This window comes from Podarcis bocagei, assembly GCF_964188305.1.
Source record: "Podarcis bocagei genome assembly, chromosome: 1".
Lineage (NCBI taxonomy): Eukaryota > Metazoa > Chordata > Lepidosauria > Squamata > Lacertidae > Podarcis > Podarcis bocagei.
In genome coordinates, this window is record NC_138125.1 from 47,233,165 (window position 1) to 47,245,372 (window position 12,208).

General features: G+C 44.0%; 1 protein-coding gene across 3 annotated transcripts in view; it reads right to left on the reverse strand.

The window, feature by feature from the left end:
• Positions 1-2,349: 2,349 nt before the first annotated feature.
• The window catches only part of PAPLN (papilin, proteoglycan like sulfated glycoprotein), a 64,018-nt gene continuing 54,159 nt past the window's right edge, over positions 2,350-12,208 (reverse strand). For all 3 annotated transcript variants that reach the window (XM_081190452.1, XM_081190451.1, XM_081190450.1), the window contains 6 exons: positions 11,656-11,797; positions 10,333-10,470; positions 8,372-8,499; positions 5,688-5,796; positions 5,225-5,400; positions 2,350-3,674 (listed from right to left, as the gene is read on the reverse strand). In XM_081190452.1, the coding sequence (XP_081046578.1) occupies positions 3,526-3,674; positions 5,225-5,400; positions 5,688-5,796; positions 8,372-8,499; positions 10,333-10,470; positions 11,656-11,797 (842 nt within the window). In that variant the 3' untranslated portion in view covers positions 2,350-3,525. The remainder of the gene's footprint in view (positions 3,675-5,224; positions 5,401-5,687; positions 5,797-8,371; positions 8,500-10,332; positions 10,471-11,655; positions 11,798-12,208) is intronic.

A 12,208-nucleotide genomic window follows, 5' to 3' on the forward strand; every position in this document is an offset into this window, starting at 1 on the left:
TGAAAATATGCAAGCACTGAGTTCGCTTGCACTTTTGTTTTCAAGTTGGGGGGGGAACTTGTGACATAATTGTTCCCATAGCACTCAGCTGTCCAGTGGCAGGCAATATGCATTGATCATATAGTTTCTGTCATCTAAACATTGCCTGTGTTGTAGATGCTGCTTTTTTAGAGGAGCGATAGATCCATGTTCTCAACAGTCTTAAGTGAAGCTGTTCCCATTGGGTAGTCAGATGATGCTGAGAACAAAGGCTGACTTATGAACACTAATCTCTGGGATAAAATGCCAATGCATTTTTCTTTCACTCTTCTACAGTGGCTGATATTTAACTGTTCATAGCCCTGAAGCTCACAACAGTTTGGTTCTTTTATATCTGCCTTCAGCTATTTGAAAGCTGAAAAATAGTGCGACCTGAAAAAATGCAAGTTGCAGTGTGGAGCACTCCTGCCCGGTACAGGCTTCAATTGTAAACCTATTTACCTGGGAGTAAGAACTCAGTGGGAAATGCTTCTTAGAGATGTATAGGACTGTGCTGTCAGGTATGTTGCACTCTAGGTTACTCAAGTCTAGTATTCATTCTCTTGCACACCCCCACACATTCTGCTCTATTAGCATTCCATGATTGCAGAATATGCTCGGTCCACACTGGGCTGTCTGGGTGGGTTTTCTCCCTTTAGGGTTTTTCTTAAAAGACTTTTGTTCTTTTGCATAGTTCCCCTGAACAAGTTTCACCTCTTTTGCATGGGTGGTAGGTAGCAGTTTGGCTACACAAATGCACTTGCAGAATTGTGATTGCTGATAATATGTTAGTGTGTGTGGTGGTAATGATCCCAATTGGTGTATCCTTTCATGGATGCTGCTCATTCCAGTATTTCTGAAATTAAATATCTGGGTGTTTTGGAAAGAGAAGCTACCCATATAGTTAATCTATCCCCAAGCCCAGTATGGTGTCAGTTGTCACACTAAATGCTTGTTGTATTCAAATGCTGTTGTATTAAGAAAACCTATCAGTAGATCTGGGAGCTGCTTCATTAGTTTTCCTGCAAAACTGCTCCATTGAGTGACATATTGGAGTTATGGTTTGTGGCTAGAGTTGGGTTTTCCTATAAACTTGGAAGAGTCTATTGACCCTTTTATGTGTGGGTAGTTTTGCGCATAATTCTTTCCATCCTAAGGTCTTGAAAGAGCATAGTTCTGGTGCTTGGCTGTGTGGGATCTCCATGTAAGCAGGCTTTAAGGCAGATGTTATTGCAGTTGTTAATACAGGGATCCTGGAACTGTGATTTACCGTGTGCATTCATGTGCTTTGCAAATGGGAAAATGCAGGCCATTTCAAGAGCAAGTGGTGAAAGCATGAAAGCATTGGATGAGGGAAAGTTGACATTTTATCAGCCAAGATGCTGTTATGCTTTAGACTATAGAAGATAGAATGTGAAAGTTGTTCATGCTGAGTGTCCGCATAAACTGTGTTAAAATTTGCATGTGGGTAACTCCTCGGTAGAAAACTTTACTGAAGGCTGCCCTCCGGGGTCAGCATGAACAAGGAGGGATATGACAGCTCCATAAACCCAATAAGGCTGCCTTTTTCTCCTTTTAAGTTCAGTACAGCTTTAGCAGAGCACAGGAGCAGTCTTAAGCTAGAAGCCATTCATGTAGCCTGCCATAGCATAGAATAGTGGTTCCCAAATTGTGGTCTGCAGACCACTGGTGGTCCACAAGCTTCATTCAGGTGGCCTGCAGTGTGTCTTTGGTTTAAGAGGAGAGGCGGCACATCTACCAGAGTTAATATACTGATTTTTCATTGCATTCTTTTTATTTTATTTTATATTGCATTTTACTGTATGACAGAAGTCAAACTGTAATACAATAAAATACAATAAGCAGGAAATAAAATTTAAAAATCAATATACAATGAAAAATCATACCGCATCTAGCTTGGTGTATTGCAATTGCTACAGCAGGCAGAAAAATCATAAAATGAGCCATCAAGAAACTAAGTGGTTCTTGATGTGGAGAGTTTGGGAACCATAGGCCTTGAATTTATTCCAGGACTTTTGCACTATAGGCCACTGTGCTTGTTTGCAGACTACTGAAATAACACAAAATCAGACTAACGAAAAGGTGTCCCTAAAGGTTAGCTAAGAGGACTACTGGGTGGTAAATCATGGCTTTACCTTATAAGTACATCTGGTAGTAGTGGGCTGAACTGAATGTCAATGTAGAAAAGTATACATGCGCTTCCTGTTAAAGGCTTTGGAAAGGAAATTGATGTATATTGTTACTATTAAAGTTCAACTTATAGGCATAATTTTTCCTCTGATTAAGAACTATTATGCTTCTTCCCATTCCTTCCACATGACATGTAGACTTTTTACTTTTGGGTTCTGAAAACAACTAAGTGACTTGCACAGATTACTGGGATACGGAACGTACAGGGTTCCTCCCCCTTCTGCCCGTGGTTTGGGATCCCATCCTTGTTTACATAATTTGTTTATACTGCAGTAGCAATTTCTAGAGATCAATAAAGTTGACTGCTTTGTGGCCTGGACGTAAAAGCTTCCCTTACCCAACATGACCTTTCTTGGCATCAGTGGTTATCCTTAGATGTTACACATTCACGTTGTGATCTGAGAGTAATTTTTCTGAGAAGAAACAGAGCCCTGGCTAGCTACACGTAGGAGATATCCCATATACTCTGGCACTGATACGCATGAAGAATCCCAGAACTTCACAACAGGCCCTTAACGTTGTTCTCCGGGAGACTTGGGAGTACAACCCTGTTCATATTTACTTGGAATTAAATCCCCACCCCGTGTTCAGAGGGGCTTATTCCCAGGAAAATGGCTACAGAATTGCAGCCTTGTTTTCTCAGGGGTATCGGAAGTGCAAGACCCAATCCAAATTCCTATAGTTCTTCATTTCAGCAACTCCCTTGCAGCTCTAATACAGTACTAAGCATTGTTTGCATGCTGCCAAGGCCTCTTCATTACAGCTGTCTGTATCTGTAGTGAAGCAAATCCACTTGGTCCAATTGCGACTCTTGAAAGTTGGAAAGGGTTGAGTGATTGTAGGACACTTGTGATAACCATATGGGAAAGACTGACAGTCAACCTGCCAACTTTCCACAGACATGTGAGCTCAGTGGCTTTCTGTAATTTATTTTTGTGTTTTAGTCTACTTTAAAGGTGAGTGCTGCTTGTTATCATTAATCAGCCTGAAGGAACCTTTCTTCCTTGCTTTTTGACTCTTGTCCATATTGCTTGTTAAACTATGTTAGAAAAACAGTCCCTTGTTATTTCCTTGAATGGGTAGGTCAGTCAACTGTTAGACAATCAGTGTTTGTGTTGCAAAACACCACAGAAAGCTTAAGAAAGGTAGAAATTTGGCTACTGCTACCTATTTCCACTTCCCAGTGTGTGTCAGTGTGTGCTTGAGTAAACAAATATGGGATTTCTCAAGCAATCAGGACTGTAGGTCATAAACTTCCTTCTTCTAGAGCAGGACCACATTAGGGGAAAATGAAGTTCAGCCCTGGCGGTGAGAACAGCTGGCACAGCAGAAGCTAGAGTAATACTCATTATTGCAGAGTTGAGCCTGTATAATCAGGTCACAGTTGGCAAGGTGTGGTTGGTCAACACATTCCCTGCTTGGGTCCAAAGGGAGGCGGGCAGGTACTGCAGGAGAAGGAAGAGAGAAGAGGACTTGAACACAGTTTGTTTCATATAATCATCTTTAAGACTACAGAAGAATTTACTTCCTGCACTATAGGCTAGAGTACATTCTGTGTTCTGCACCTTGAACAAATGTGATAAGAATCCATAGCTTAGGAGATATTCAAAGGCAGAAATGAGCAATAAGCTCTGTTTGAGCTCCCATGTTCTTAGCAGTTGCCATTTTTAGTAAGAAACTATCCCCTAGGCCAGAGCTTTCCAAACTTTGCATGTTGGTGACACACTTTTTAGGCATGCATCATTTTGCGACACAGTAATTCAGTTTTACTATCAAACCGGAGGTTAAACTAATACCTTTCCAGCCCCGGGAAGAGCACAGGGAATGTTCGTGTGACACCTACACACTGCAGCCGACACACTAATGTGTCCTGACACACAGTTTGGAAAGCTGTGGTATGTGCGCGGTTCAGTCTGAGAATCACCAAGCAGTTGTTAACTACTATAAGGGCAGGTTGAAATTAGTCCAGCCCTTAGCTTTTAATAACTGAAACTGAATGAACTTGACCTCGTATTTTTTCCTCCACTTCTATACAAGCAACATTTTGTTTCATTTTCAAAAGAAGGTTTAGCAATTTTAGTGGTGTATGGTGGTAATCAACTAAGTTTTACTCAAGCCCATTGCATTATGTAAAACGTAAAACCCCTTTAGCACTAAAATTGCTGAACCTAAGGAGATGCTTCCATTTGCTACTCTGGGTATTCTCCCAACACCTCCTTTGGAGCCAAGTTTAGGGGTGCACCTGGGGGGTGGGGAGAAGGCCATTGAGCTAGTGGAAGCCTTTGTGCAGGGTTTCCACTGGGGGGAAACTATGGGCATGATTCAACAAATGAGTCCCATTTAACACAGTGGTTTGGGATTAGGCAGGTCTATAGTTCGTCACGTACAAGCTCATTTGTTAATGTACAAACAACATTTTTCTCCAGCTACTAAACATGTTTACTGTCCTATTTGACCCAAACCCCAAGTAATATAGTTATACTTTAGTTCCTACTTTATAAAGAAGTAGAACAAGGTAGTCATTATCTACTGGTCCTATTCCCCGCCCCCAATGGGAATGCAGCATAATTCACTTCCTACTGGTGCCGTTGTGTGCATTGTGAATGCTCATGCTGGTCTAAGGTCAAAAGCTTCAGGGCATTAAGGATAACAGTGTTATCTCTTACTTTGGCCTCCTAGCAAGTGGTATGGCACAGGGCTACTGCTACTGAACATGAAAATTCAGTTTCAGCCATACTAGTTATTGCTTAACGTAAAGCAGAGAAATAGTGGTAAAACCAATCAGGGCAGTTGTGTTTAAAGGAGAAAATTAAACAGGACAGGCATCTGAAATGTAAATTAAGAACCCCACAAGTCTGCTCCAAAGGGAACCCGATCCTACTGGGAGATGCATTTACCTGAGGCCTAAGAGAGTGGCTAGCATGTGCTCATAGTGTTCAGAATGGAACTCTACAATTGTGGAGGCTTAGCTGGAAAGCCTGTACAGCATACATACCTTCTGGCCTCTTCCGGATAAGTTTCAGCTCTGTACTAGCACTGACAGAATTACTGCCACTGTAGGCATTGCAGGTGTAGGACCCCTCGTCACCCGTCTGCACATTATTTATGAATAGGCTTCCATCTTGGGACGTCTGGACATGATGGCCATCGGCTCTCACCGGAACTCCATTCCTGAGCGGAAAGAAATGCCTTCGTTTTGCACTTTGAAAGAGAGAGGCCTCTCACCTACTGCAGACCCCAGTGGAAGGAAACACAGGCAGGCACACAAGTGTTTTAACAAGCCTACATGAACAGAGACCACATTCTCAACAGCTGAGTTGGGATTGAAGACTAAAGTAAACCTGGATTCACCATTGCTGTGGTAATGCAAGTTTTTGCTTGCCCATTCATGCCTCACTGGAATTGAAGGGGAAAGGAAGGGAAGGTAAATTCTGCAGCTCAGTTTTTCCTTTTTTTACCTTGACCATCTTATGTTCACATTGTTGCCCGTCACAACACATTGAAGCTGAGCAGTCTCCCCCTCTGACACAGAGAGGCTGGGCAGCAGGCCAGTGATTCTCAGCTCCCCTGAGGAGGAAAAGGGTATTGTCAATCCCAGGAAGAGTCCACGCAGGGGGCCAAGCCAATTCCTTCAGGAACGGTGCTGTGAATGCCGAGCTCTGAATACCCAGCGCTGACTAACTACCCAAAGCTCTGCTGCTTGCATGAACTTGGCCTCTCAAGCTGGACACTAGCCTACTGTAAAGTGTGGGAAAGGAATCTCAGCGCCATTTTCCACAACAGGATCCTTTGTCCAGAAACCTTATGATGTAACCATCAACCTATAGTTAAAATGCCTCTTTCTTCAAGGCTCTTCTTTAGCAGCAAAAATATGAACTCTGGTCTTAGCAACAACAAAAAGCAACAACTTTGTTCAGTCACAGGAGTACTTGTTCCCAGAGTTCCATAGAGTTGAAGATTTAAACTAGTTTGAAAGTTGAAACTGCCAAAACTGCCCTAGTCTCCACCCCACAAAAAAAACCTTATGAATTTTGTGTGGTCTTCTAGCCTCCCATCTAATTTGAGAGACCTTAACTCATTAAACCAGGAGGGCTGCTTTTGCACTGTAGTTAACTGGCTTATGTAGAGTCAGACCACAGGTCTACCTAGCTCACTCTTGTCCACGTCAGGAGCTGCTAACCTCCTTTTGGCCCATGGACACATTCAAAATATACTGTGGGCACCATCCCCTCCGCTTGCTTTTTTTCTTCACCCCACCCCAGCAGTCAGTGTCCCCTCCCTTCACAGATGAACAACAATAAAAGGTGCTCTCTTGCTCTTGGAGTTACGGGTAAAGTAGAATGGATTGAATGTGTATGATTGTACAGTGGTACCTTGGTTTACAACCATAATCCGTTCCAGAGGTCCGGTTGTAAACCAAAACAGATTGTAACCCAAGGCACGCTTTCACCAATGGGGCCTCCAAAAATGGGTTGTAAAAAAATTAATAAATGGGTTATAATCCAAAAAAGGGACCCACACTTCCAGGTTTGATGTGGTTGTAATCCAAAACGGTTGCAAACCAAGGTACCATTGTACATGGGGTCCCTTCAAAATGCATTAAATTACAGGTTACCCCTGTAAGCTTTATAGTAAACCTTGCACATCTGGTGATTTCCATTACTACAAAAAGGTTGATCTAAGGCATGGATCCTCTTGGTTTTTACAGAGTGTGACAATAGAACCAGCACATCTGTGTACACACGTGACTAATGATTTGGTTGTGGTTTGAGAGGATCTCTTACAAAAATTATGAGGCTCTATGTTTTTGTACCATGGCCTTACTGGAAAGTCAATGGAGGTAGATATGATCTGTGACCTGATGGTGGGAAATAATGCAAATTGGAGAGGATCTGTTTTGCTGGATTCAACTTGAGTGTTTGTGCATGTGTCTGTCTGTCTCCACCCTATTTTGTCCCCCCAGCTGCTCTGATTTCCTCCTCCTGGATTGCTCCCTTTTCTTTCCTATCTTCTTGGTCACTCTGTCTTCTGTTCAGCTACTCAGGTGCTGATCCAGTTCCTTGAAAAGGCTGTGGAATTGAAAGAGGAAGTGGGAAAGAACATTGCTCTTTCAACTTCCTTTTTCAGCTCTATGCCATTTCCAATGGTGGCAGTGGAAGAGAAAGGTAATCCCCTTCACCATCTCAATATGAAAGGGTTAGTGAGCAGGGGAAATGATCAGAGGCTTTGTGGGCACCAGGGGAAGTCTTGAAGAGGGCCACATTGGTGACCTCGGGTCTACACTAACCAGCAGCAGCTCTCCAGGGTTTCTGATGGAAATCTGTTCCAGCCTTAGATGCAGGGACAGAGCCTGGGACCTTTTTACATGCAAAAGCATGAGCTCTAACTTGGTGCTACTAATGATGAAGCTAAATTTGGGCACCTCCAGTGTGTCAGTATTGTGTGGGAGTGATTCAGTTGCATGCCAGAACTTTAGCTTTGTGCACTTAAAGTGGTTTAAAGAGCTCCGTTGCCCTAGCAAAACAATTTTTATTTTTAACCTTTTGCAGCTTGGAAAGTGATGGGGAAAGGCCTTGAAAAGTGTGATATGAATGAATTACTGATGGGAATGTGTGTGCAACACCCCACAAGCAAAACGGAATGAATGTTTATTGTCATATAACCGCCCTGCAAACAAATTGGAACAAATGATCCATGAAGGCTGGATATAATCAAACCTTATTTGTGCAAGCAAATCAGGATGAATGCTCATCTGGAGGGGCCCACATGGCCTCATCATCATTAGCACCAAGTACTAATAAACATGTTGCTGGCTGCTTGAAACAGAACTGTCTGAGGCTGCTTTGTGTGAGTGGCTCAGTTTGGGGTTGGTTTTTTAAAAACACATCACTGCAACTCCCTCTCATTTTCAAACTATTTCAGATAACCTAAATACGAAGGAACCCATTGTTTGAAACACACAAATATTTCCCACTCCAGATTGGTTGTAGGTGCGCATTGGCTCTCAGCATTGTTCGTTGGCCTGATGCTTGGTTTAACAGCAGCGGCACAAATTGAGCATTTCCATTTACCTCCTGTGCAAGTTCACCCTAGTCCCCCCTTAATATCAAAGCAAGATCTATCTTCCTTCGCTTTTTAGTACCTCTAGGTATGATCTGGACTCTTCGCTGATCCTGATCCCGGCCATTGGAAGCAATGCAGGTAAAGAAGCCAGCATCTTCAGAGGCAAGGCGACTGATAACTAAGGCACCGTCAGACTGCTGTCTGTGCCTGGAAAGCAAGAGAAGAATAGCGACTATGAGTCTTAATGAGAAGGAATTTATTTGCATCTAACTCAATGACTTATTTGAGAGAGGTTACATTGCTCAAAGCATAGTCTGAATGCAGGTACCCTTACTGTGCCTCCACATCTCTCTCTCAAAACTTGTTTACGACCTCTGAGGATCAGCTGTCAAGCCTGTCTGACTGCTGCAAAGTGAACAACAACCAAAGAGCAGTAGTCTCTCTCCAAGCTCATCCTTTTGAATTCAAGCTTGTACAGTGCAGGTGGGCTTCACGCCTTTTATCTGTAAAACCAGGAACCAGGCAGAGGGTCTTCTCAGTAGTGGCACCCTCCCTGTGGAATGCCCTCCCTTTAGCCAGATGTCAAGGAGATAAAGAATTACATCTGAAGGCAGCCCTCTATTGGGAAGTTTTTAATGTTTTTAATGTTTGCTGTTTTACTATGTTTTTATGTGTGCTGTAAGCCGCACAGGGTGGCTGGGGAAACCCAGCCAGTTGGGCGGGGTACAAGTAATAAAATTATTATTATTAAAATAACAATTACTTTTGCTGTCAACTACTATGTAATGACTTTGAAGAATTTTAAGTCCTTGGTTGTCACAAGAACCAATTTTGGTTAAGTGGTCACAACAGTTTTGTCACATTATTTCAGTGAATTTGGCAATGAACTGAATGAACCAGAATAAGGACCGTGTAAGTCACTAAATGTGGGGTAAGCAGAGCAGGTATGTACCATCTAAGGGCAGCCTTCTTGATGGAGGTAACCTCTACTTCCCCAACCTCCACCACAAGGCTATGCAAAGACCATCTTGCCCTGAAGGGAGGGGAATTCCCTGCCATCTAGTTCCCAGAGTTACAGCTGAGGTGGCCTCCCCGCAAGCGAATGAAGGCGTTGTGACACCTGGGGTGGGGCATCACTACGTAAGGTGCATGGGCAGCGGTGCTATGTGCGACGCATGCGCCGTACATAGCGATGCCACACATGCGCTGTACATAGCAGTTTGCCACCGCCCAGTGCCGTACGGACGGTGCTGGGATACTCTGCTCGCAGCTGCAGCCACGAAGGGAGGATCCTCTACATGTGGCTGCAGCCGCAAGCAGAGTGCCTTCTTGTCCCCTCCCCAGACATGGCACCCAGGGAGCACCGCCCCCCATTGGAACACCACTGCCCCCAACACTGCCACCAGGCTACCTAAGGACCCACCTTGCCCTCAGGACAGGAGAGAACTAGCTTTCAGAAATTTTGAAAGGAGTCACAGGCTGAAGGGAAAATAGTAGGTAGCTTACAAAATGGGGGTTGTAATTAAGACTTTGGGTGGGGAAACAGAAAGAGAAGGGGGTTGCTCAGATAATCGTAGAATCATAGAGTTGGAAGAGACCACAAGGGCCATCGAGTCCAACCCCCTGCCAAGCAGGAAACACCATCAGAGCACTCCTGACATATGGTTGTCAAGCCTCTGCTTAAAGACCTCCAAAGTAGGAGACTCCACCACACTCCTTGGCAGCAAATTCCACTGTCGAAGATAAGGTTTTGCTAAAATGAAAAATGAGGATAGAGAATGACCTGGGGGGTTGGCATCAAGAGAAATGGGGTCTGCCCTCAGATGAATGTGAAAAGCTATAATGTCACAAAGAGTGCCTACAACAGTGAAAATGTACGTTAGCAGAGGGTGTGCCTTTAAAAACAGTAAAAATTGTAACAAATGCTTGTCCTTAATTAACCTAACAACGTAGCCCTGTTGGTCAGAGTGGTATGAGCTGTGTACCCCTGGCATTGAAAGAAGAAGATGGGAAAGTAGAAACACATTAGTTGTAGCTTACCTTGGAGAGGAGATGGGCTGTCCGTCTTTCTGCCACTCAATGGTTACAGAAGGCATAGCCTCTACACGGCAAGGCAATCTGACTCGCTCCCCGATATTGGCATCAACAATTGAGGGTTCATTCTTATACATTTTTAACCTGGAAAACAAATTTACAAGGTGTCAAAGAAATAGCAGTGTTCCAGCTCTATATTTTGAATCTGTGTAATGCAATCAGAACCTTTCTCTTGATTTTTCCTGTGAACGGCACTTGTGCAAACACACACACACACTTAGTATGCAGCGGCTCCTCATCTTGATTTGAGCATGAATGGATTACTGCAGAGGCTGCACTAAAGACAGAAGCTGCAAACCAACTAGGCGAGTGCTTTACAAAATGCGGGCTTGTATAAACACATCTTCCTTAAGTACTCTCTTGGCTGCAAGCCTAGAGAAATGCCTTTAGCCACAAGAATCCCCAGTAACAGAATGTTCTTTTCAGTGCCATCCCTGTAGCCCCAGCCTGCCTGGTTCTGTATCTTGATTTCTACAAAGGGCTGGAGGAATTTCAGTGGAATGTTACTGTTTCACCATGTAGCTATTTGAGGATCTTCACTAGCCACTCCTATCACTCCAAAGATAAAGAACCCCAATGCTTACCAGAAAAGTACCAAGAGGTCAACTTATTCCCATTCCCCTCCCATGCTAGACACTCCCAACTGCTTGAACTATCAGCCGGCTAGAGAGAGAAAGTGGGAACTGCATGAGTTAGGAGGGCAGTTTTATTTTGGTAAACTGCTTTGAGAAAGCAATGTGTCCTGAAGGGGCAGGTTAGAAATTCATCAAATAAATAATAGCCTGCCGAGAACCACTCCTTTTGTTCTGGGAGGTGCAGACAGCAGCAACTGGCAAGAACTGCCACCATCCACCCATATGACTCAGGATGGACTGACTGCAACTACGACTACGGCCATTACGGAAACAGTGGTCTAAGGCCTCTTCAACCACCACCACAACTGACAGGAGATTGGGACTGGCATAAGTTCTGGGCCAAGTCTTGCTTGTGGGGAAAGAGCAGGAGACCTACCGGACCTGTTCCAGATGCTGGAATGTTAACACTTGTAAAAAATTATGGGATGGACTTCTAAACATGACGGCAACAAGCTGTCCCCACCTCCCAAGGAGGCTGCTGTGAATATTCCTGAGATGAGTTGCAATATAGCTGTGATTTCATACCCTGAAGCTTCTCAAAATAGTTCTCTTGCCTGCCCACAGTGCTTAAGGGCCACAGCCTGGTTTGACACACTGTGGAGAATAGAGGTATAATATTTCCTGTTAGCTTTACCTGTATGTTGTCTGAGGAAGGTTGACAGGAGAGTCATGTGACTGCCCAGTACTAAGTCCTGAAACAAATGCTCTGTGCTGGTGATTTTGACCATGGATCAGCTGATTCCCCGCTCTCTGTGGAACATCAGATCCAGGGATTTCTAGGGAGAGAGAATTCTGAATAAGATTGCCCTGTGCCATAAGATTGCACAAAAAAATCAGCAGCTGACTTCACATATCAGAACCAACTATCTATCTGCTCACTTCCTTTAAAACAGCCATGGGAAACCTGTTGTTTACCTGTTTGTTTCTCACCCCAGTGCTAATTGTAAAAGTATGCTTTCCCCTGCCAGCAGGAACAGTTTAGGAGGGGAGTATGTGTATTGCTCGCAATCCCTAGCAGACAATCTTGCCTGGAGTGAAATGCCCTTCATGCAAGGTCCAGTAACTCAGCATGCTCTCTGCAAAACACTACCCAACTGGGCCCTTGAATGTACAAAGACACCCCCCCCCTCATTTATGAGGCCAGAGTTTAAATGTGCCCTGGCTCAGGCAACAGCCCAATTCCTACT